The following is a 24976-nucleotide window of genomic DNA, read 5'->3' as shown; positions in this document are numbered from 1 at the left end:
GTATTTCCTGCGTATTTGATCTTTCCATACTATCTAATGTGAACGCACTACATACTCATTTTTTTTTATTTTTTTTTGTCGTTTTGTATATTTTTTAGTCACTTTTGTGTATTTTCTCTGCTATTAGTCATTTTGTGGATTTTGTTGTTTTCTTGTACGTTTTTGGAGTAATTTTGTACACAATTACACAGAGGCCTTAGCTCTTGCCCTTTGAGTTACTTGAACAGCTGTAATATATAATACGGGAATAACTAAAACCTGAATGTGTGTTTTTTAAGAGGATTTTGACTTTTTCCCCCAATGGTTGAAGATATTAATCTGTATCTTGGCAATTCTGGTCACATCATCTCCAAAACTGCAGCTTTTGTTGGAGGGTTATAACTTGAAATTTGGTCCAAAGGAGGAAAAGTTGTGTGAAACTGTCAGAATGCAGCATGCTGGGGGTGAGATGTGGAATAATTGGGAAGTATGTGGATGGATGCCCTGATGGAGATCCCTCCTCTTTAGAAGGATGAAGTCTTTACCTCTTACCAGAAGAAGATAGATTTTCTGCTGATCTTCTGAGATTGTTTTGAAAAGTCTGACTTCATCTTGAGTTTCCTTTGGTTGGATTTACACTTGGCTTGATTCCAGGGTGTGATAATGAATTAGCTGGTCTTTTTCTGAGAGATCAGACCTTTTTCTTGGCTTTGGTGCACTCGTCTGTCATCGCTCTTACCCTCATTCTCTCCCTCCCTCTGTCTCTCCTCCATGGCTATAGCTGAGCTGTCACTAGTCCTCCTGCTTAAGTCAACATCCACGCTTTCCACCAACCTACCTCTCACACTTTAAAGGCAAACAAGCTTTAAGATGAGGGTTTTTCTGTAGATTAGCTGCGTCCAGACAACCGTGGGCTTATTCAGAATTCACGTAGCCTTATTTTAACGCCTGTTTTGCTTGTCTTATGATGCTTGGCTGCGTTCTCACCGCCTAAGCCCAGGTAAGCCACTTCCTTTTGCAGAAAAACGTGTCCCAAAGCCTCAGCATGATCAAATAATTAGCTGGCTTCCATCAAAGAGTCGATTGTTTGAAGCAGAACGTAGCTTTGAAAGAATTTCACTAAATCGTCTTGAATCATTTCTTGCAAAGCCTTCTGAGACCCCAACAAGGACCACCCGTCACTTCACCTCAGCCCTGGGAATACTGTAAACAAAACCAGCAAGAAGGAATTCTAGATATGCTCCAGTGGAAGAAATGATATTTTCTGAAGCGTAAACTTGGCAGATAAATAGCCACTTTGGTGAGAACGCTACAAACTACAGATTTTTGCCATCATTTTGTGTATTTAGAATATCAAATGTTACATAAATTCACTTGAACTTTCAATGATCATAAACATAAACAGTTGCTAAAGAACATTTCTGTCAAATGGACAGGAATGGTTTGTTTGATATTGAGTAAGAGAAAATTACACTCAAGGAGGAACAAAATATTCAAAATGTATAAAAGCTGTTCTTGATTGTCAGTCAGATGGATATCAGTTAAATCTGCTGGAGATCATTTTTTTTTTTTTTTTTATCAGATAAAGACATAGTGTAGGCCTTATAGATTAATTCAAAGTTTTGTGCATTGCATTCTGGAGTGTTGAGTCCTGTAGATGAATATATACAAGTCATTTTGCTTCATTCTCACCAAAGTGACTTCCCAACACATTTCCTGGTGATTTCACCGACTAAAAGTTCCAACAAAACAATGGTGGATGTTTATTTTTGGGCTTGCACAATAAAACTCAAAACTGGCCGAAATGAAATCTCTCGTGGAGTGAGGTGATATCACAAGGAATATTGGGAACAAACTAGAACAAAAATGGCGTGACGTGAATCACTTTCCTCTTTGTCTGGTAAAGAAACACAAGAAATTGGAGTAAGAATGAAGTAAAATCACTTTTATGCATCCGTGTAGGAGACTCCACATCCCACAATAAAATGCACAAAACTTTTCCAACATGTCAACAGACTGATTATTATCAGATGGAGCTCAAAACAGTGCAACCTTCCACATTTGTTTGTAAGTAAGTGATCTTCGAGTTCTTGATCTATGAGGCCTCACTTTGTCTTTATCTGTAGAATGGCTTTAAATTAGATTCATAGGTCTTGGACTGAAAGGAGGGAAATCATTTATTTCTTCCAACGATGGAAGCTGAAAATGGGTATAAAACAAACCAATCAAAAAGCCAGCTTTTCTTTTACTTTTCCCTTTAAAGGGATCCTCCACTGTTTTTACAAATGTGGCCTAAAACCTTATTAAATGATCTATGCTTAACAAAACGCGTTATCATGCACCATATTCTTTTAATACCTTTTAAAAATTGGGCCTATACTTTACCCTTTTAAAATCTGTATTCCGCCATCTTGAAATCATGTGATTAAAGACGTCAACACAGCCCCATTTGCCTGTAAACATCCCATTGTTTTCAATTGGAGTAAAGCATTCATCCTGCTTTTTAGATTATTTAGCAACTTTTTTGGTTTAAATGTCAATTTGTGCTGCTTTTGATTGCTCTAAACGATCAGGAAGAGTAACATGTGGATGTAACTCAGAATTTCTGCAAACCCTGACTGCAATGATAATATCTCACCTTCTCACATCATAACTCTGCAATTGGATAACACCCCAGCCCCCATTAGAGTGAAGAGGAGAGATTACACCCCCCCCCACCATGTTTTCTCTAACATCAGTTCTGCTGTTTGCATCGAGCATTCCTGGTCGGAGGATGAAGGAGTGTGACGAGATAAGGAGGTGAAGTGCAACTCTCTCCCTGCTGGTTACGATCCGTCTAACATAGTGATAACCTTTCTAGAAACATCTGATCAGGACCCGCGGCTCCCATTTATCACCAGCCGTGAGGAATTTCCTCTGTTTGCTTCTCTTCTCACTCAGTTTTACTCTAGAACTCCATAATGCAGTCAATCACTGGATTCTACAGTGAAGATACTGCACTCAGTGGGTCAAATGAAGAGCAGAAAAGAAGAGTTTAGCTGTTTTTATGGGAATATTTACAAAATGTTTGTCTTTTTTTTTTTTTTTTTTTTTTTTTACTGTCGTGTTTAAAATGTACTTGACACGAACATTTGGACATCAGGTGAGACTTTAACCTTGACTGAAGCAGGAGAGTTTTGCCTACAAAGATAAGTAGACGATAATCCTACCTGATGAAGGGCAAGAAGAAGCTTGATTAAAGATCTTATATGTGTAGATCAGAGACGGGCAACTGGCGGCCTGGGGGTCACATGTGGCCCTAGATCTAATATTGTGTGGTCCCCAAAGTAAATGCACAGTATAAATCTAGAAACTTGGAAAAATGCACAAAAATGACAGAAAATTTCACAAAATGACAACAAATGTGCACAAAATGTCTTTAACACACATACACAACAAAAATACACAAAATGACAAAAAACATGAAAAAAAATTATGCTAGAGTTATACATAATTACTATAATAATGTACAAAGTGACTCTAATAACACACAAAATTACAAAACAAGAATAAGCATATACTAAAATGAAAGGAAAAAAATCCTAAACTACTACAAAAACACATACAACTCTTTGTTTTTTCTTCAAATTGGTCATTATTCTGAATGCTGACATGAATGTTGATAATGCGACCCTCAGATCAGAAAATCATATTTTTGTGGCCCCTGCTGTGATAACATTTGCCCGTGTCTGCTGGAGATGTTAAAGTACTGTATGTGCTCTCACCACCAGCACATCTGAGAGGAAGTTTGTGTGTTTTTACTCCGGCGTAGCCCTCTCTTGCTAAAAGGGCTGTAAAAGTGTCATCCTCAGTCTCGCCTCCAACTCTATGTGAGGGGATCGTTAACCAGGAATTAGCCTCTGTGGTCGTTTAAGGCTGTGCTAATATCACCTCTACACAGACTTCTTTCTAAACATGTTCCAAAAGAACGATGGGAAACTCTAAATTCTCCAGGGTGAAGGTAATAGTTCAGTAACAGTTCAATATATACAGGAATATATGTGTTTTCTATCAATAGCTTCATATCTATATGTGATGGCGTTTGGTTTAATGATGGATTATAGAAAATCAAGGCCAGGTCTGACTTTAGGCTCCCCAGTGTTGAAAAAGTTCAGTTGCTCCATTTAAAACTCAATGCACAATGGATTAAAAGGTTATTTTATGAATAGAACCAAGAAACTATCATCTCAAACTCCATCTATTTCCAGCTGCTGGGGACTTTTTTGATTGTTTTATTAGATAAAGACAAAGTGTAGGCCTCATGGATCAATAGATTAGATATAATTTGCTAGAAAAAACATATGGAAAAGGTTGACATTGGCAATGAAAAAAAATTATCATCTCCAGCACCTTTGAAGGGATCCTCTACTGTTTTTACAAATGTGTCCTAAAACCTTTGAAATGTCCTTATTAGAAGATCTATGACTAACAAAATGCATTTTTTTGCACCATATTTGTTTCATTAACTTTTAAAAATGGGACTACTTTATCGTTTTAAAACCTGTGTTCTGTAATCTTGAAATCACGTGATTAAAGACGTCAACACAGCCCCGTTTGGCTGTAATAAAATATCCGCATGTTTTCTATTGGAGTGAAGAATTCTGCTTTTTAGATCATTTAGCAGATTTTTTTTTGTCAAAACAAATGCCAATTTTTGCTGCTTTTGGTTCCTCTAAATAATCAGGAAAAGTTGAATATGTCGATGTAAACCTCTTTGGTCAGTAACGAAAGACAATAAAAACAGTTGTGAACCCAAAAAATAATTTATGACCGCAGAGGCGACAGTTCCAACTCTACGGTTTGGTAGTAGACAACGAAGCAGAGAAGAGGAGCTCTCCTAAGGGGCCTCAACTGTCCCTTAAACAGTGTGCGGCTGATGCTCTGGTGGCTGAAGTTAGCGAGTAAATCACAGACTGTTGAAGGACTCCACACCTAAAATAATATTGTTAGTCATAGATCTAATAAGGGCATTTCAAAGATTTTAGGCCACATTTGTAAAAATAGTGGAGGATTGCTTTAAGGTCTTAGCATGCACCTTGCTAATGTTATTGAAGTCACAAAGGATGCGTGGTGTTTCACAGATGCTATGCAAAGCTAGTATTTTGGTATCTTCTCCAAATCTGTCAAGCACCGTTGTTCTTATAATACATTTTTGCACATTTGCATCTTACTCCATTGTGTTTCTTTTCAAAAACAAACGTAGGAAGTGATGATATCAGTGTTAATCATTGAAAAAGAACATATTTATAATCCTCTGGAATATTCCCTGCACAAGTTTGGTTTGAACAAGTTGATCAGTTTCAGATCAAAGTGTTGGTTTCTGCTCTTTCAGGACATGTCGCACTGCTTTAGTAAACACAATGTTTGGAATTTCACTGGTGAAAAAGGTTGTGAACCTGTGAACTCAGCCTCATTTTTTGACTCCATCCATTATCATTACGACTGCGCGGAATAGGACAGGAATGGTGAAAACCTCGAACATTCCTGCGAACATCGCATTCCGACGCAAAGCTTGTTGAGATCATCTCTGATCAATAAAAAAGGGAAGAGTGAGAGAAAGGAAAGAAAAGGTGGAATGGAGGCTGATTTAAAGCTCGGGGTGACCTTGGAGGAGCAGAGGAAGGATGGGAGTGGGTTTGTCTTTTGTTTTTACTTTATTTATTCATGCATGGATACAATTGCTATGTGTTAGAACATTTTTCAACATCAGGTTATGAGGTTGACATCCACTCTGAATGCATTTACAACCACTAACCATCATATTTTATGTATCTTTTGTCATATTTATTACATTAAAGTTTGTTCAAAACATAGGAAAACAAATGAATATTATGTTTCCATCCTACATACTCATAGTAAACTGCTTACTTTGTTAGAATGGTATGTTTGTTAGTCAGCCTGGGCTCAATTGCGAGGACATTTCTGTGTGGAGTTTGCATGTTCTCCCATGTCCTTGTGCTGGATTGACTGAGAGCCGCCACATAGGAGATACTACCTTACATTCAGCTAAGATTACTCAAACATCTCTGATTTTGATAAGCAAGTACAGAAGATGAATAGATAAATTGCGCCCCCATGACTGACCTTTAAAATGTCTTTCATGATTCATGTTTTTCTCCCCCTCTTGGATATAATTTCTACACGGTGTGGCTCTGTTGTCAGTGCGAGCCTGCACCTGTACTCAAATAAGTTGTAAATAATGCAACATTTTCTTTAGACGTGATAGACAAAAAAATGTGGCCCACATCAGTGACGGCTATATTTATGTAGCCATGATAAGTGTGTGAGGGTGGAGCCTTCCTTTGAGGTCGGGTCAAGGGTCCGAGAATGAATGTGGCCACTAAATCACACAAATCTACACCTGTACGCGAGTGCAAAAAACATGTGTCTCACTTTCTGATGTTCAGAGTGTATTTCAAAGTACTTGTTGGACATCTGAGACCCTCCCTAACTTATTGTACAAGGAGTCTGTCTCTATTTTACTGCTTACCTCGGCCCCTCACATGTTCCCAGGCTGGCCGACTCTTCCAAAGAGGACATGCCTGAAACAACAACTCTGGGCCCGTGTGAGCGCAAACGCTGCTGACCCTCCTGAGCAAGTGGCCTCCCTATCTGCCGACAAATTTACGAGGCTGGTGCTGACCCACGGTCTGACTTTCCAAACATGATACTGACAGGAAAACACAGAAACATGAGGGAAGATGGGAAAAGGAGGTCCAAGGAGGAAGAAAAGAAAGACATTAACATGCACAGATGATGATCATCCTTTCACGCAGTCAGTGGCAGTCCTACTTTATATGTATATATAACATGTTTGTCCATTTGTAAAGACGTAGCTCAGTGGGCTTTGCCTATAAGAGTTAGTATGTTGATATTGGTTTGGAGTAGAATAAGAACAAAAATGGTGGAAAAGGTGGTGAAATGGGATTTTATTGTTCAAAAAATATTCCTAGTTTCTTGAAGACATCGGCGACCCCCTCCTTGCGTCTTGCGACCCCAAATGGGGTCCTGACCCCAAGGTTGAGAACACCTGATCTAATGTATAAGAAAATGCTGCACTCATCCATGCATTGTGCAGTTCTGAAATACAGGCATGTCCTCGAACAACACTGTCTAGCATTTTTTTACATTTGGTTCCCCATTAATCAAGTCCCACCAAATCTCACAACATTGATTGAGAGATATCATAGCACAAGATTCTATGCAAGATTATGTGAGATAATTAACTGTTTAAACCTTGTCAGTGTTATTTCACATTTTGTAAAAAGTCAGCTCCAAACGGGTGAGTTGGATTTTTCCGCTACTTGACGTCACCTAGCGGAAACCCCTCCTCCTGGCAATCCTGGCTCCTCCTACTCTATAAGAATGTGAGCTCCTCCCTCTCAAACTAACTCACAGGTAAAACTAACACAGCGGTTTAATATAGAATAAACATTATACTTTATTGTCACCTCTCAATAATCTATGTATCTATAAAAGCAAGAAATCTCTCTGTGTGTGTGCGTGCGTGCGTGCATGCGTGTGTGTGTTATTTTCAAATTCAGGTAAAATGTACCTGTTACATTTTATGAATGAACAAGAGGAAATATTTAAAAAAAATAAACAAACTCAGGTGACTTGAAGTTTCAATGTAATTTTTGCTTAAAATGTGTACATTCTTTAAAATAATAAGAAAAAAATAATAATTTGAACTAACAGACTAAATGAAATGATCCTGTCAGGGAACCTGGCCTGCAGGTATAACGAAATACTGTAGTTCTTCAATTTGTCTTGGATTTTTTGGCAGCGATGGAGGTGTTTGCATGTTTGTTTACACCGAAGTCACGTTTTACCACGTGAGGATTGGAATCTTGAGCGTGAAGAACTGGATACTTGGCAGAAGAATCAGATAGTGTGTGGTGTTCTCGATAGTGCTCACCACACACTATAAAATTAGAAGAGGGAGAACCTGTGAGATCTGTCTTTTGTTATCATCAAGTGTGGGGTTTCTAAACCTGTGAAGATTTAGAAAAGCCTGTAATGTGTGACAGCCTTAGTTGAATTTAAAACACTTTGATGAACTGTGCTCTCCTGGGTCAAAGTAAGGTCATCCTGACCCAGGATATTAGCCAGCTCCTGCACTGCAAGCTGCAAAAATCTTCAATATTCTCACAGATTAACTGCTTCAACAGCCCCATAAACTGACTTTAATGTACTCACTTTTATCCAAATTGTTTAAATTCCATCTTATAAAATGGCTCCAAAAAGAAGCATTTTTGCACCAATATTTTGATCATAAACACTGTATTATTATGAATTTCATTATTTCCTACTGACTTTTCTTGTTCGCCCTCCTGCAATTTGAACATAAAGCTATGTGGTTACCATTGCTGTTTTTGGGCCTGAGCCTGAGTGTAAATCAAGTTGTAGATCTCACACCTCAGTCAGTCCAGGGGGATATTGAAGGTAACCATGACTGATTTGTTAAATAGATCATATTTTCACTGTAGAAGCTGCTGAAATGTGGTTGCTGTGAAGTTTCCATCGGGAATTGCATATAAGTTTGACGTTACAGAAAGAGACACAGAGCGTTAAATGAGAAGAATGGAGGTTGTAATGCAAAGAAGGGAAGCCAATAGGAGAAAGAGGATAACAGCTCTGCATCGGATCCATTTTTTTTTACAATGAAGAATTCAAAGCCACCAATATTTGGAGTTCTCCCTTGGAAACAGCTGTGTTTCACCTTTTCAAAGATACTTTTTTCTCATTTATCCCACCCCTCAGGAGAGATCCGTCTCCCTGCTCTGACAACAGCTTCCTCTAAATCTGGGACCTGCCCCGAGTATCGCATGGACGTGCACACCTGCTGCCTCACAGCAGATCGCTATACCAGGACTGCCCACTGCGGCGTCCGTTAATGATACTAGTCTGTGCAGTATGTAAGCCTTTATTACGAGTCTTCCAGCAAAGGGGGGAAGAGGATCCCTGACAACCACCAATAATACTGACCTGATTAGAAAAATGCTTCTTAATGAAATACCAAATGAAATATTAACTGATATTAGCCAGTGTTCCAAAGTACCTGAGGAAATCATCATCACCGGTTAGGAAAGAGCACTGACTGAATGAGACATCTGTAGAATATAATGAAGAGCTGGGATTGTAATATTAACTGTTATACTGTCAATCAAACATCATGCTAAAGTTAGGCCTTTGCTACAATCATGAGGAAGTGATTTTGCGTTGCAGGAGAACTGCACTGATGGACTTTTTTTGTTAAAGCTGTTTGAGACGATACTTTTTTATCATATGAAAATGTAGGATGTGTTTGAAATCCCTACTATGCACTCACTCAATGAGTATATACTGTCTACTATATATTATAAGTATGGTTAAGATGATTAGGACAATGAGCGTTCCCACTGAAGTATACTTCCAAGTTTTCCAAGATGAATTTCGAACCTACGACAAAAACCTGAAGCACACCGAGGCTAAATATCTCTGTTGATTCTTCACCTTTAAAAGTTCTGAAAACATTTTAAGTGAGAAAGTGTCAGAGTAGAATATCAACATGTGCTCATTTGATCCATGAAACTTTTTCAGTGATTTTCAGAGACCCTCCATTGTGCTACTTACAAAACTTCCGGTTAACTTCAAAACAAGAGTCCTATTTACAAAAGTGTCAAAAAACTAATGGAAGACAAGAAGAGATGCTTTTATTCTGAAAAATGGACGTTTGACTTTTAGCTTAAAGCCGGTCCCAGGACGATTGTACATTCTTCTTGCAATGCATCATGGGGCGGTTGAGTATGACTAGTGTGCCTATCGTGTATACATCCCGGTATTTCTCACATACTCAATCTTTTCATACTATCTACCGTGAATGCACTACATACTCATTTTGACATCAGACTTAGTGTGAGTAGTACATTAGTATGTGAATTCGAACACAGCTACAGTGTAGGCCTGTGTATGAAAAGGTTTACGCATTGCATTGTGGGATGTGGAGTCCCATAAATGGATGCATAAAAGACATTTTTCTAGGGGATGCACCAATCTTCTGGCCGATCACTGAATTTTTTAAAAGCCTGACCGGCCGATAGCGATTTTGGCCAATAACGATTTTTTTTCACAACTGACATCATACACCTTGAATTTTCCAATCTTAATTTATTGTAAAACCTTTAAAAATACCTGTGAAACAATACAAACGTGGTTTTAACTGCACATGAGGCAGTTATCTCAAATATAAATTAAAAGTTTAGAACATTTCTGTCCAAAATACTGAATTAAATCACTTCCTTTAGTCTTTCATTTTTCACATTTTAAAAACAAACTAAACTTGTCCAATAGGTTTCACTGCAGACCTGTTTGGAGCTTTTTGACTAAAATAAACTGCATTGCAGTATTTTGATTTTACAAATCACAGGCTTTGGAGTAGGTGATAAAATAATAATCTACAGGACAAACTAACAAAATATATTAAACTACCAATGAAGTGTCCTGAGTTTTAAGTTTCCTTATAGAGCAAAAATAAAAATGTCCAAATGCAGCAACTTTGTGGATAATTAAATGTAAAAATATTATTCTAAAAATAACTTATAAATTAGTGGAAGGTTTTTATTCATATCCAAAGCCATGAACTCAGCAGAGCCCTGGCTCTGTTTACTGCGAGCTGTAGCTTTAGCATTAGCTTGATTACTAGCTTCAAATGCTGCATACTGAGTGGTGTGGTGGTTACTTAAAGCGTTCTGTTTGGAGCTTCACCAAGGCTTAGTCCCGAGTTACAGGAATTACAAATTGCGATCCTTTGCTCTCTTTTTTTTGTGTAAAACTGCCAAACTGCCGATATGCTAAGCTAACCGTGCTGTTGTTATCCTGTGTAGCAGAGGCATGTGCACGCACACACATGCATACATGGTGGGCGACTCTGTGTGTTGTCTCACAGCAAAACAGGACAGTGGCTGACTTTATGTCGGACTTTAAGACCTTTGTGGAGGTAGAAAAGATCGGCGTAAAAGATCGGTTTCATATGCAAGGATCGGCCGATCGTTGAGCCCTCAAAATCAGGAAATACCGCAACGATCGATCAGTGCATCCTTTTCACCGGTGTTTATCTGTCCATCCATCTGTTAATGTGGATGTTTGTTAGCAGGATATTTCCAAAACTTCTAAATGGATTTAGATTAAGATTCGTGAGCTGATAGTCAATGTCAAAAGGAAGGAGTTTAACTTTGGAGATGATCCGGAAGATATTTCAAAAAGTTCCAAATGGATTTAAATGAAGTTTGGTGAGCTGATGTGAACTTGGTGGTCTGATTGCTCTGGTTCTTACTGTGAGTTATCACATGCAGGGCAAGCTAATGTATTTGTAGATGAATAACAGCTTTCACTTCCCTTGGTTTTAAATGCAGAATATTTGATAACCAAAGGGTTGGTGGTTCAAATCCCCCTTCATTCAGGGCATTGCCTCACAGTGTGTGAATGGATGATTGAATTAACTTTGTGTTGCTTGGAGATGTTGCGGTGCAATGTGTCGGCCATGCTTCCGTCAGAATGGCGGTGAATGAATATTTGTTTCTGTTTCTGCTCAGACAATTGTAATCATAACTGTTTGAATTATTTTGGCATTTCTGTCTGCTCCTCTGAGTAAAAGTGATTCAAAAACCCAAATTACAAAAGAAGAACATGCAATGTCAGTCTAAAGGCCAAAGTCACTGGGTCCACATCTTAATCCCAGACTAATAGCACTGGGAGAGATGGAATAAAATCTCCTATTGACACACAGGTATGACATATCCAGCTGCTGCGAGGCCAACTGGAGACTCAACAGAGATGTGAGTCTGAGGCTGCTACCTCTCAGCTGTCATTGCACCGATGGAAAATACTGATAGTGAACCGTCCTACTGCCATACTTCGGATATTTATCTGTTAGCAAAGCCCAGCAGACGAGCAATTACAGCAAATTACCCTGCAAGCAAGCCTCAGACACACACACACACACACACACACACACACACACACAGAAACCCACATGAATTTCTCGCTGTCTGAAAGCCTCCAAACAACAAGACATAGCTCAATATCTAGATCTTACTTTATTATCTGCTCAGTGGTGATGGAGTGATGCAAATAAAACTCAAACACTGTTACATCTGTGGATGCTTGTGCACACATGTCATGGTTTTTTTTCTGGGACTGAATAAAAAGATGATTCAAAGGTGTATAAAGTACCTGGAGAAAAAATAAACTAAGTAAAAGTACAAATACCATATCTGAAAATGACTTTGGTAAAAGTTAAAAGTCAACCATAAGAAGATCACTTGAGTAAAAGTCTTAAAACGGCTCACACTAAATGTTCTTAAGTATTAAATGTATTGAGTGATAAAATTAATCAAGTATCAATAGTAGAAGTGCAAGTAAAATGATAGTTGACAGGTATGGTCTGATGAGTCATGTCAAAAATAATTATTAAAAAAAACGTAGCGCACCGGACCGGCCCACTTTGGGTCGAAGGCCCATCAGGCATTGCCCGGTATGCCAGATGGCCAGTCCATGCCTGGCCTGTAGTAATGACCTCGCACATCAACTACAGCCCTGTTCACTGTAGCTCACTGGGCCCAGCGTGTGGGCTTTGATGCAGGGTCAGAGAAGAAGATCAGAGCGAAACATGCACGTAGACTCTAAGACCTGAGTCGATGACTCCCAGCGGACCTCCAGCTTGTTGAACCGTACCTTGACTCTTGGAACTTTACAACCACCTTTATTACAAAGCCCAGAAGGCAGGAACTGGCTCTGTGAAATCCAAAGATGGTGGCACACAGTAGTAGATATTTGGAGACTGTCCTCTCAGCAAAAATTCCCAGAGATACCTTTAATTAGTTGGGAATTAGGAAGACTTAATTATAAATTGAAGACGTAACACCTCTGGTTAGACATCATCCATTGGCATTGAACAAGCAGAGAGATCGTGGGCTGTAAGGGCTTAAACACAAAAATTCTTCCACAAAATTCTTTAAAAATGTTGACACTGATTGAGTTTGAAATGATTTCCCCTCATTTCATTTACCTCGTCTCATTCTTTACTCATGAAAAAAATGTAGAAAACAGCCCTGGCGTGACAAAGTGTCTGAGGTATTTTTTGAAAGAGAGTAACAAAATTTTAAAAGGATGAAACTTGAAATTACTCAGAAAAAATATTTCATTTATTTATACATAAACAAGCGCACTCAGAGAGCGCAAACCTCTGCCATAACCAACCTGACATATCTCAAGTTTCATAAAGATTGATTGATCATAAACTGAGATGAGAATGTTTGAAGATTTGCAAGTTTTTTTAAACTGATCCAGAATCACTATATTGATCTGGATCCCCTCCAAAATGTAATGAAATCTTCCATGGCGTAAGGTCAATAACAAATAAATAAATGCAGCAAAAATATTGAATAAAATTCAAGGATTTGTTAACACTAGAAGCACATCAGTTGATTAATGCATCAAAATGTAAAATTATGTTGAGATTATGGTGAAGAAGACCACTATAGTGTCTGTTGTGTGTTCAGAGCTGACAAACAGAGGCAAAATAAGGTCGTACAGTCTTTCTACTGAAAAAGGATGAAGAAGAAAAACCCTGTTTATGTTGGCAGGATGAAGAGAAATCTCTAGATCTGTCATCAGACGTGTACTTCTTTAGAATTATACTGACAGATCTAATAAAAACAACATGAAAAGTGTATTATCTGGGTCACAGATGCTCTTTAGTCTACCCACAGCCACGGATACGCCTCCAATACATCACATTAGCAGTAGTTTTCAACGATTTAGCACAATTTACACATTAAAAAGCTTTGTGCTGTGCTTGTTTTGGGGACTGATGCTAGTGTAAGACTGTTGATGTTGGCTCAAGGAGTGTTTTCATGAGAAAAAGTAGTTGTTTGTTGTTTTTCTCTGTGGTTTGAGGACATTTAGCAGCAAGGATGCTGGTGAACACCACAGACAAGTCTGCCGTCGTCACAACCCACAAGTCCACCTCTGCTTTTTCCACTTCGTTTTATTTTTTTTCTAATTTACCTGCACCTCACTCGTCTTTCTTCCCTTCGCTGTCTCCGTACCACCACCTTTGGTGCTTGTGTCCTCCTGCTTTTTTCTCACAGCATCCTGATCTCTCCTTTGCCATCTTTAAAATCACTTTAAGTCAACTCTTCCCTGCACTGCTCTAAATCTAAATCCTTTTTCCTTTTCGGGTGTTCCTGTCTGCAAGCTTAATGTCATGCTGGATCAGCGCAGAGGTTGCACTCCCACTGTGTGTAGTGTGAAGACTTCCCATTGATTTTAGAAGTAAACCCTTAGTGAATTATAATGGAATTTAAATCTTAGAAGTTTGAGAAACAGCTGGAAAGTAATTCAGCCTCTAAAATCTTCAGGATACTCTGCTAAAGCTTAAAATGCTGAAATGTATTTGCTAAATAATTGATCGATAATCTAGGTGATTTACCCTTTTTTATGGCACTTGTTGATTTATGCAACATTTTGACTTCATGCTGAATTAGTTAGAAAAGTAGTAAAGGCTAGATGACAACATGCACTGCAAGGTGTCAAAATTGCATTTCTCTAGCATTGAAATGATGTAGTGTTAATGTAAATACAAATATTAATATTACTACTTATTTGCACATTGTAAAATTCCCAGATAATAACATCAATAGCACAAATAAGTAGGCTATAATAGGCCTATTAGCAAAAGTAGCTATTTATTAGCGATTGCTAGCAAAAAAAATCTAAACATGACGGTACAAACAGGCTAATTATATAACATACAAATAAGTATGATTTCACTTCTTTGTACACTGTTTTGTAATGTGTTTTCATTGTGATTTAATGCCCTTTTCTTTTTTGCTATGTTTCGACGTACTGCAGATGCAAATTAGCATTGTTGCTAATATGATTTCACATACTGTATGTCTATTGCTGTCTTAATAGATGTTCATTGAATGCACTGTTCCTATATATTAATTGAATAAATAGGTAACTGTGATCTAGCGGTGACCACCGTTTTTTTTCCTCTATAGATAAATCAGAAACACAAAATATTAACATGCAAGCTAATTTAGCATTTTAGCTCTCATGCTAACGATACTTGATAGCAATAAATATATAGTAGGAAAGAGGAGCAAAAGAAAATGTTTTAGCACGAGAAGCAAAGCTTTTCTTAGTTATATTTCAAGCTAATTGTTGCCTGGTTGTGACTAAGGAATGTAAAAGTTATAGTTGTTGGTCCACAATCACTGGTTTAGGGGTCGTAAAGACATTCATTGCACCATGGCCTCACTTAATGCCTGTGTGCGTGTGTGACACTGTTGTAAAACCATCTCATAACCCAGTAATGTCTTACTTTAGCTTTGTGAAATGTCTGAAAAAAAGCATGAAGAGGCAAACTGGAGACATCGTTCAATGGGTTTTTCTGTGTAAACTGGAAATGAGAATCATATTTGTCTGACCCGTTTGCTACTTAAACCCCACAATTACATAATCTGTGAATGTCTTCGGACTGGTTGTGAACGCTGACCTTTCTGGGTGTGGGTTTAAGGTGGGATTATAGCACCTGATTGTACGATGGGTTCTCACATAAACACTGCTTTCAACTCTGTTGTGATTTTTGGGAACAAAATGTGTCATCGGTCCATTTTGGGTGGGTCTCCACATCATAAACTTACCAGAGAGATTTAACAAGCCTGGCTGTGGGAGTAAATAAAATGTTCTTACATAAGCTCTGGGTGTGAAAGAAACTGAAATGTACGTTTGGATCTAGTTGAAGTGAAAAAAGTCCATCTGTAAATGTAAATGTAGTTACACTTTCATTGATTCTCCTTTTTACTTGGTTTTATGATAGAAAAAAAAGTTTTTTTTATCAGCTTTATCTACTCATTATCTTGATGTCATGTCATGTGTACCCCCTCTTCATGTCTTAAGTCCCCTCTCCATAATTTCATATGCCTTTTCATTTGTGGAACAGTGGGTTCTTCTAAACCCCAACTGTGCCTCGAACATTGGTTCCCTAAGAATTAATCTACAAAATCAAAACAATGAGAGGAATTTAAAGTCAAATTTATAAAATAAAAAAACCCCCCAAAAAACCAATGCAACTTTTATGTGATTACTTCAATAGTAAGTAAATATAAATGAACTATAGGAACATTTCCCAATTATTTTTAAATTAATTGTTAAATCTTTACGAGTACCCCCTCCAATGTGCTCCTGTACTCCTAGGGGTACACATACCCCTGTTTGGGAACCACTGGTCTCGGTTAAAAGTGGGACTATTTCCACCTGATTTAAACATACAAAATAAAGGCTTAACTGTAATATTATTGGCTTTCAATACATTCATTAAAATATGATGTCAGAAATGGCTTCACCCAGTTATTTTAATCAGATGAAGTCTTCGGTTTCAGTAACAGCTCTGTGGGTCGACTCAGCCTGAAGTTAATTTATGGCTATGCTTTAATAAACAAGGTTGAAGTGTATTGAGGACAAACTCAGCCATGTACTTTTAAATCGAAGCTTTAGTTCAGAAATGAAGACGCGATGCTGAAAATAGACGTTAGTCTGCATCCAGCTCTGGACACAGTCTGTGGTGACGAAACCACAGGCTTCCGAACGGCTCTACTGTGTGTGTGTGTGTGTGTGTGTGTGTATAAAAATGTGTGTATGTAAAACTTTGGATGCCAGCTTTTGCTTTTTTTTCCCCTGATAAAGCACATGTCTGAGGTTTAGCGTTTACTCCTGATGTTTCCGTGGGTATTTCTGTACAACGATCTTCTAATTGCAGACAACATGGCCCTCTTCATTCATTTCCCCTTTCTTACTGTTGTGTGTCTGTCGACTCTTTTCTGTGGGAGGGAAACCTCCCGCTGTGACAGGAACCATTTCCCCGTGGAGCGCATTATCATTATGGTGCATATTGAGCTCAGAAGATATAGGAGGGAGAGGCTTTTATCATTTACAGCTGTCAGAAGTGGTTGTTGAAGGACTAAAGTTTGCTGCTGTTGCCGTTGCTGCAATAACAGACAGAAGTGTCTAGATTTATTTTAGGAAATCAGGCTGTGTGGCACTATAGCTTTGTTTTATCTGCTGCTTTGTGTCTGGACGAGAATGGACAGCTCTTCCAGAAAGTGTTTGGTCAGTGGTCAGTGACCTAAAAAACCAAAATACATACACATTATTCCTAATGGCATTCTGATAATGTCTTCTTATATACATGGATACACAAAAGTATTACCTGACATGCTGTTTGAGGATAAAATAAGTGGTTGGCACGTCCCCCTAATAGCAAGAAGGTCCTGGGTTCAAGCCCTGAGGTGGACACTTGCGTCTTTTCTGTGTGGAGTTTGCATGTTCTCCCTGTGCTTGCGTGGGCTTTCTCCGGCTTCGTCCCACTATCCAATAACAAGACTGTGAGTCCATGTACTCAATTTGGGTTTACTAGTGCACAAGTAGATTTTACTAGTGTCACTAGTATTGAAAATAAGCATTATATTCCCATTACCGGGCAGGGAAAAGCAAAGTCTGCCATTGGCTTTTGAAACTATTACAACCAATCAGGGAGCTGGATTTGTTTATAATCCCTCCTACTTCATTTGCATTATTTCTACTAGCAATACTAGTGAATCTTTGGCTTACGTATGCTAAAAACAATCTACTAGTACCACCAGTGAGATTTTGAGTGTACTAGAAGTACTAGTAAACAAAAATGTTGTTCTACGAGTAAAGGTTTTTGGGTTCTACTGGTAAGCAAAATTGTCTTCGAGACTATTCTCTGTTACTACTAATACTGATAAATCTCAACGTTTTTAATTCAAATAAAGTCTGACCCGGAAGACACTTTGGGTTATATTTGCTGTTGAAAAACGCCACGCAGGCACATTTGCTACTTTAGGCTTTTTTTTCAATAGGGGACAACATGTCTGAGTGAGTTCTGTATTGTGGCTTTTTCTATGGGAAGGTCTGGGTTAGGACGCACTCAGTGATCATTTAAATGTGCTTTTCATGTTGTTCTGAGAAGTAACAAAAGCAGTGACTCCTAAAACGAGTATTTTAATACAAAATAAGCTGTAAAAAAATATATGTATCGATATTTTCTATATCGCCAAAGTAGAAAACTCAACATATCATAAATTGCGATATATTGTCCAGCACTACAAGTAGCATATTTTAAGTCAACCTAATGACCTAATGCAAATTAAGTAGGAGGGATTATAACTTAATCCAGCACCATGATTGGTTGTAATATTTTTTAAAGGCAATGGCAAGCCTGAATTGGTGTCTCCCCACCACCTTATTCACATATACGGTTTACTAGTAGCACTTGTGACAGTCTTTGCATCACTAATAAAGTGTACTCGCGCATTAGTAAACCAAAATTGAGTACATGTTGTGAGAATGTGAGTACTAATAGAGCTGATTTGTGGTCGATATTACATTTATGCTCTAACGTTTTTCTATAACTACCTGTGATTGGTGTTTCTGCGTTGTTTCTTGTTTCTCTGGCAGTCATCTTTGGATTGTGTGTGTGTGTGTGTGTGTTTCTGGCCCACAGTCGAGTACGACCGGGAGCTTTCCCCACAGCGGCGTCACCACAAAGAGTTTAAGTTCAACCTCTCCCAGATCCCCGAGGGCGAGGCCATCACCGCAGCCGAGTTTCGTCTCTACAAGGAGTGTGTGAGCCGTGCTTTCCGCAACGACACCTTCCTCCTCAAAGTGTATCAGGTGGTCAAAGCACACCCCGACAGGTGAAACATGAGCGCACACTCACTCACTATTGGTTTGGACCATTTTCAAAGTGTTTCTGTTTGGGATTTATCTTTATCTCTCCATCGTCGTCCTGTTTATAAATGCAAGATCAAGCGAAACCCCGTCTTACAGAAATAGTGCAACTTCAAAAGTCCTCCCTTCCCCCGTTACTTAAGCTCAGCTAATGCACGCTAAACATTTACATTGCGTCTGCAGGGGTAGATAAACATTGGGTGAGATTTCTGAATGATATTTATGTTTTATCAAGCCCGCCCATGGACGGGCAACACTAACATCAAGAGAAAACCTCCTGAGCACAAAGAGTTGAGGATTTATTCATGAGAAAAGAAACTTCCATTTTAAATAGCCATGGTTGTAGCGTGTAGTAAAATATTATTATTAATATTACAGGGAAACATTGACTATGAATAAAACAAAATGACCACAAACATTGGCATTCTCCATTGTCTCCATTTTTTATCTGGCAGAGTTTGTGTATACAGGCTCTTTATTTGTTGCATTTGCTTCAATATTTAGTTTGTTCTCTCCACTCTGGAGGATTACTTTTATTTTTGAAGATATTTGGGTATTAAAAGAAAATACGTGCATGAGGTGGTCTGTGAAGGTAGGCGAGGGTTTAGAACGCGCTACGGTGGCCCCAAGCTTCCGCACCGAGTCTAATCATAGCAGTTTTTCTAAACAAAATACCTGAAACACTCATTTCTTCTTTCTTTGTGGCCTAGCACAAAATTGTCCACAAACTGGTATCAGTCCGATGCACAATAGTTGGGGACCATGACTATATGGACAATAGGGGGAAAAAAGTAAACTAGAGAATGAAGCTTGATACAGTGAACTACATTATACTGGGAAACATTGGATTCTTCCATCTTTAATGATATCAGTTTGACCCATTCCTGTAACCAAAACCTATCTTTACATCTAATGTGTCCATGTAGAGAAAGTAAAAATGACTGAGAAAACACAAATCAATGTGTGAATGACCAACTAATTCAGTTGTAGATATCTCAGTTCCTCCAAATACACAAATTCAAACAAAACTCCTCAATATTTGCGGAGCTCAGAGTTTTCCCGTGCTTATATCACATGATTGCAGTCATTTTTAATCTTAAATTGTTGAAAGAACTCAAAATAATTCAAAAAATCTTGCAGTTTTACTAAAACTAATTCAGAAAATGTTCCCAAATTGAAGATAAATTGGTCATGAAATCAAGTACGTTTAAGTGAAGACCCTGCAGGGTATCTCACTACATACTTCACACATCATTTAAACATAAAAGTGCAAACTATAGAGACAAGAATGTTAAAACTACTCGATTTCCAGGCCTATAATCTGCAATGCGGCCCACTTGAGATTGAAATGTCCGTACTGAACTAAAACTAGTAGGACACCCCTGCTTTAGACCATCTGCACCCTTTTATGGGATCGGATTATCAGGAAATCAGGAAATATATTGTTTAACTTCTGTTGGTGTTGAAAAAAAGAGTTAATATCACAATAGTTTATGTTTTTATGGGTCTTTTTGCAGTTTAGATGTTCTACATAATCAGTTAGAGACAAAAGGAGAACATTAGTCCCCGTCTGCTGCAGGAACCATCAGAGAACCTTTACCTGCTAAGCAAGAACATGTTTTGCCGTTGTTCCTAATTTCCAGCTAAACTGACATTTTGGAATCCACCAATCAGCAGGGTAACCCATTACTTTCCCACGCCCCTCCCTCACAGTGACCCAGAGGAGTAATGACAGAGTGCTTAATTGGCTCGACACCCTTTGTGCTTTTCATTGGATTGGAGCGGTTTCTCTAACAGCAGGCGAGGAATGTGCAACGTTTGCAATGCCAAAAATGTGGCAGGCCAGAACATTATGGTGAGAGAAGGCAGACTGCTGTGTTGCTGTCCACTAACACATCTGTCAACTCTGTGTAGCAACTATCCAGATCATGGCTCTCAGGAAAATTACATTTTATTTTGAAAGAAATCACAGAATCCAGTCATTGTCACACATTTCAGACCATCTCAGGAGTATTGAACAGGAAGTCAGGTAAAAATGAATCAATATTTAAAATTTCTTTGGTCCTAATAAAACAGCTGATCAGCCTCTGTCTTCCACACATGGACATGCAACTTGCTTAACAATCAACAACCACTGACACGGCTTGTGAATAGGATTTATTGTCATAAAAACCACTACTTTGACACTTGACCTCATTAATCCAGTTAATTTAAGCAGTGAGTTCATAAGAAGAGGTTTTTACAGGAGCATTCACCCTGCAGCCTGGTCTCTGATGGACCCCCCGCCGTGCACCATCACAGAAACATGGATGCTCTGGATCCAGCAGTTAAAAAAAAAGGTGCATAAAAAGCTGAATAATGACCAATAAAGAGGGACTGCACTAGGCATGACTGGAGGGGCATTTTCCGAACACCTGAATGATTGCAGAGCTTTGATGTCGGCTCACACAGGAGAGCTGATGTGTTATTACCACTGTAATGAGACAGCGGAGAACTCGCTCTCCCCTTTGATGCTTCCTTTGTTTAGAATACTTGTTTTTTTATTACTTTTTATGCTAAAATTCCTCTGTCCACACACATAGGATTGTAAACGACATTAACATACATGAAGCCTGATACGTTTAAAGCCTTCCTCTCCCCGTCCCTCAGAGAGGTAGACGTTCAGGTCAGGTCTGCTGCGGAGGAGACGACGGTGCATCCCGGGCGTTTTGCTCTAAGTGCTCCGATCCATCTTGCTGTCATTCTGTTATGATACCGTTACCCTGATACAAACCAAGCTGTGCCTCTGGTTTCTTAAAGAGGAAGATTTGGATTCCCACAGGTTCCCTGAACTCCTAATGAGTTGCTTCCTTCCCTTGTTTTTTTTAATTTTTTTTAATGAGAGTTAATGCAGTGCCAATAAATATATTAGCACTATCTGTGCATGAAGCAGGCGAGCACAATATTCTCATTAAAATTCTTGTTTTTATCCATTTCCCGTGTCGTCTTAGAGAAGCAGATCTGTTCCTCCTGGAGTCTCGCAGGTTGTGGGCATCTGAGGAGGGATGGTTGGAGTTTGATATCACAGCAACCAGCAACCTTTGGGTGATGAGTCCAGTTCACAACTTAGGCCTGCAGATCAGTGTGGAAACGAGCAGCGGTGAGTGATTCAGGACCAGAAATAAAGTCGCTTATTCTACGGCTTATGAACTACTTGATTGAAATTGCAGATTTATTTTTTTTAGTAACCGAAAATATCAATATATTTTGATATAGTTATATAGTAGTTAAAGTAAACTATGACAGAGTTTTTTTTGTCAACAAAATTCACATTAGTACACACAAAGATTTTCTTCCTTTAAAGTGATTTGTTACACACAGACAGTTGAAGACACACAAACCCTGAGGATAGAAGTCCTTTTGGGTGGGAGTCCTTCAACAGTTTGTGATTTACTCGCTAACTTTAGCCACCAGAGCATCAGCTGCGCATTGTTTAAGGGAGAGTAAAGGTCCCTTAGGAGATCTCTTCTTCTCTGCTTCGTTGTCTACTACCAAACCGCAGAGTTGGAACTGTCGACTCCTGCGGTCATAGATTATTTTTTGGGTCACAACAGTTTTTATCCTCTTTTGATATTGACCATAGAGGGTTACTTTGTCAACTTTAACTTTTCCTGATTATTTAGAGCAACCAAAAGCTGCACAAATTGGCATTTTGACTGAAAAAGCTGCTAATGATCTAAAAAGCAGGCTGAGTGCTTCACTTCCATTGAAAATAATGGGTTGTTTACTGGCAAATTAGGCCGTGTGACATCATCAATCATGTGATTTCAAGATGGCGGAACACAGGCTCTAAAACAGTAAAGTAGTCCTATCAAAATTAATATGGTGCAATATAATGTGTTTTGTTAGGGATAGCTCTTCTAATAAGGACAATTCAAAAGTTTTTAGGCCACATTTGTAAAAATAAACCCTTTAACACACCTCAGGCCACAGGATAATCTGATAGGATAATCTTTTCCATCCTTTGTGTAGATGGTGAAAAATTGGGACAAAAACCGCCAAAATACATCTTTATATTACCTCGCTTTAGCTCAAAGCAGCTTAGTGTTAACCAAAGATTGGTGTAATTTGATCGCGTTTAGATGAATCAGTGTTTTAAATCTCTCACTTCATTTTCTCCAAGCAGGCCTGAGCATCAGCTCCAAAGAGGCGGGGCTTATAGGCCGTGACGGCGCCCTGGAGAAGCAGCCTTTCATGGTGGCCTTCTTTAAAGTCAGCGAAGTGCACATCCGCAGCTCCCGCTCCACGGGAGGAAAGCGCCGGCAGCAGAACCGTAACCGGTCCAGCCATCCTCAGGAGGGGTCCCGAGGGGCGGGCCCAGCAGGTCAGTCCGATCAAACCCATGAACCGTTCCTCAGCCAATCACATCACACATCGTGTCTGTGAAACTGTGTGTGACACAACCTCGCTTCAGCCCATTACCAGTTCTAACCTGCTGAGATGTTTGGATGAGCCTCTGTTTAGCACAGCTGATGAGTTTCACACAACCTCAGCTGGATTTCACTATTCAGTCTCCAGTAGGTGGGAGTTGTAGTTTTTTACTGTAGCACACGACAACTACATTTTATACAGATTTTAAACAAACAACTGAGCGCAACAAGACATTCTTTTTTTTAGTTGTTTATTTACAAATCAAGACATTACGTTCTCACATGAAAACTGATTTAAAGAATGAATTAAGCACGTTATAGCTCACTTTTGACAACATGTCGCATTGTGTGTGTACAGCGCCGTGACATTGTTTTGCGTTCAAGGTTTATTGGCATTTCTGACCTTTCTATAGGTCTGTGTTTTCCAAGCTTTTCATAGTCCCCCTCTCCTGCACACTTAAAAAACATAATAATGTAATATTATATATAATTTAGTCATACAGTAAAATTTGTCCCTGAAATTTTCCAATCCTGTTCAGGACAATAATATGATTAAAAAAAAAGTATAATAATCTGTAAGCACACAAGAAGACAACTTATTTAGAATTATCACTTGATTTACATAACTAGCCTACTAGCATTTTTTGTGATAAAAAAAAAATCTCTCTTTTTCATCACCGTGAAACTGTGAAATACAACTCACTACAACTCTAATGAGAAGCATGAAGTTGAGAGGATGCACAGAACTGTAATTAGGGGTGTCCCGATCCGATATCAATATCGGATATCGGTCCGATATTAACCTGTAAACGAATATTGGACATCTGATTCAAATTTCTGGTTTCTCCGATATTTTTTTGTTTCTTTTCCCCATTTCATTTTTTTAATTTATTTTTATCAGTTGTAGAATACTGTAGATATTATGTTGAAGGTTAAAATGAATGTAACCATTGGTTAATAAAAAATGGGTCAGTTTTTCTCATACCTACTGTTGCTGACTATTGTTCTCTCTAACATCACTTGATCAAGCTTTTTCTAACATTCGACACGACAAAATAATTAATTAAAAATATGTATGATTAATGCTGATATCAGATCAATATCGGTATCGGCCGATGCGCAAGGCTGCAATATTAGTATCGTATTAGAAATGAAAAAGTTGTATCAGGACATCCCTAACTGTAATGTTTGGCTGAATTTGAGAGAGTCTGAGTTTTAAGTCTTTCTTCACGCAAATGACAATTTGCGTACCCCACTTTGGGAACATAGGCTATACTGTTGGTCATGGAAGGCCTGGAGTTGAATCTTCCTGCTGTGGCTCCTCATTGTGCATAAAGGAGCTGCTGTGGCTTCCAGGCTGTATTTAAAGCAGTGGATAAAGTGTTTTTCAGAGCTATATAGAGGGTTTGTGATTTATGTCAAGGATTTGGGTTGCACCTCTGCACACAGGCAGGGTTACACAGCTGGTGGGAGGATTTGGCAACAAGTTCAAGCTCAAAGAACCCAAAAAACAAAGAATTCAGATGGTTGGGGAGTGAATCCGAGTGCAAAATAAACCCAAAAAAGGGCCACAGGACGTTTTTTGTTCCCCCCGAGTCATTACTTGGCACGGTGTGTTCTGCTGAATATGCAGTGAGTCTGGATGCAGAATCCATCCTGACAGGTGACCTCAGCCCATGAGCCTCCTCATCAGTCCACGTCGCTGCTCTTCCTCCGCAGCAGCGATGATGTAACAAGCAGGTATACGC

General features: G+C 38.8%; 1 protein-coding gene across 2 annotated transcripts in view; it reads left to right on the top strand.

Moving 5' to 3' along the window:
* Nucleotides 1-24976, top strand: part of bmp6 (bone morphogenetic protein 6) — a 45809-nt gene that overhangs the window by 5634 nt on the left and 15199 nt on the right. For both annotated transcript variants that reach the window (XR_003672534.1, XM_028434827.1), the window contains exons 2-4: nucleotides 18593-18785; nucleotides 21810-21958; nucleotides 22985-23182. Coding sequence is in view for 1 of the 2 variants with exons in the window: in XM_028434827.1 (XP_028290628.1) it covers nucleotides 18593-18785; nucleotides 21810-21958; nucleotides 22985-23182 (540 nt within the window). In the remaining variant the exon portion in view is untranslated. The remainder of the gene's footprint in view (nucleotides 1-18592; nucleotides 18786-21809; nucleotides 21959-22984; nucleotides 23183-24976) is intronic.

The sequence above is a fragment of the Gouania willdenowi genome, chromosome 20, assembly GCF_900634775.1.
Source record: "Gouania willdenowi chromosome 20, fGouWil2.1, whole genome shotgun sequence".
NCBI lineage: Eukaryota > Metazoa > Chordata > Actinopteri > Blenniiformes > Gobiesocidae > Gouania > Gouania willdenowi.
Note: the sequence above shows the minus strand (reverse complement) of the source record. Positions and strands in the feature narration are given on the sequence as shown.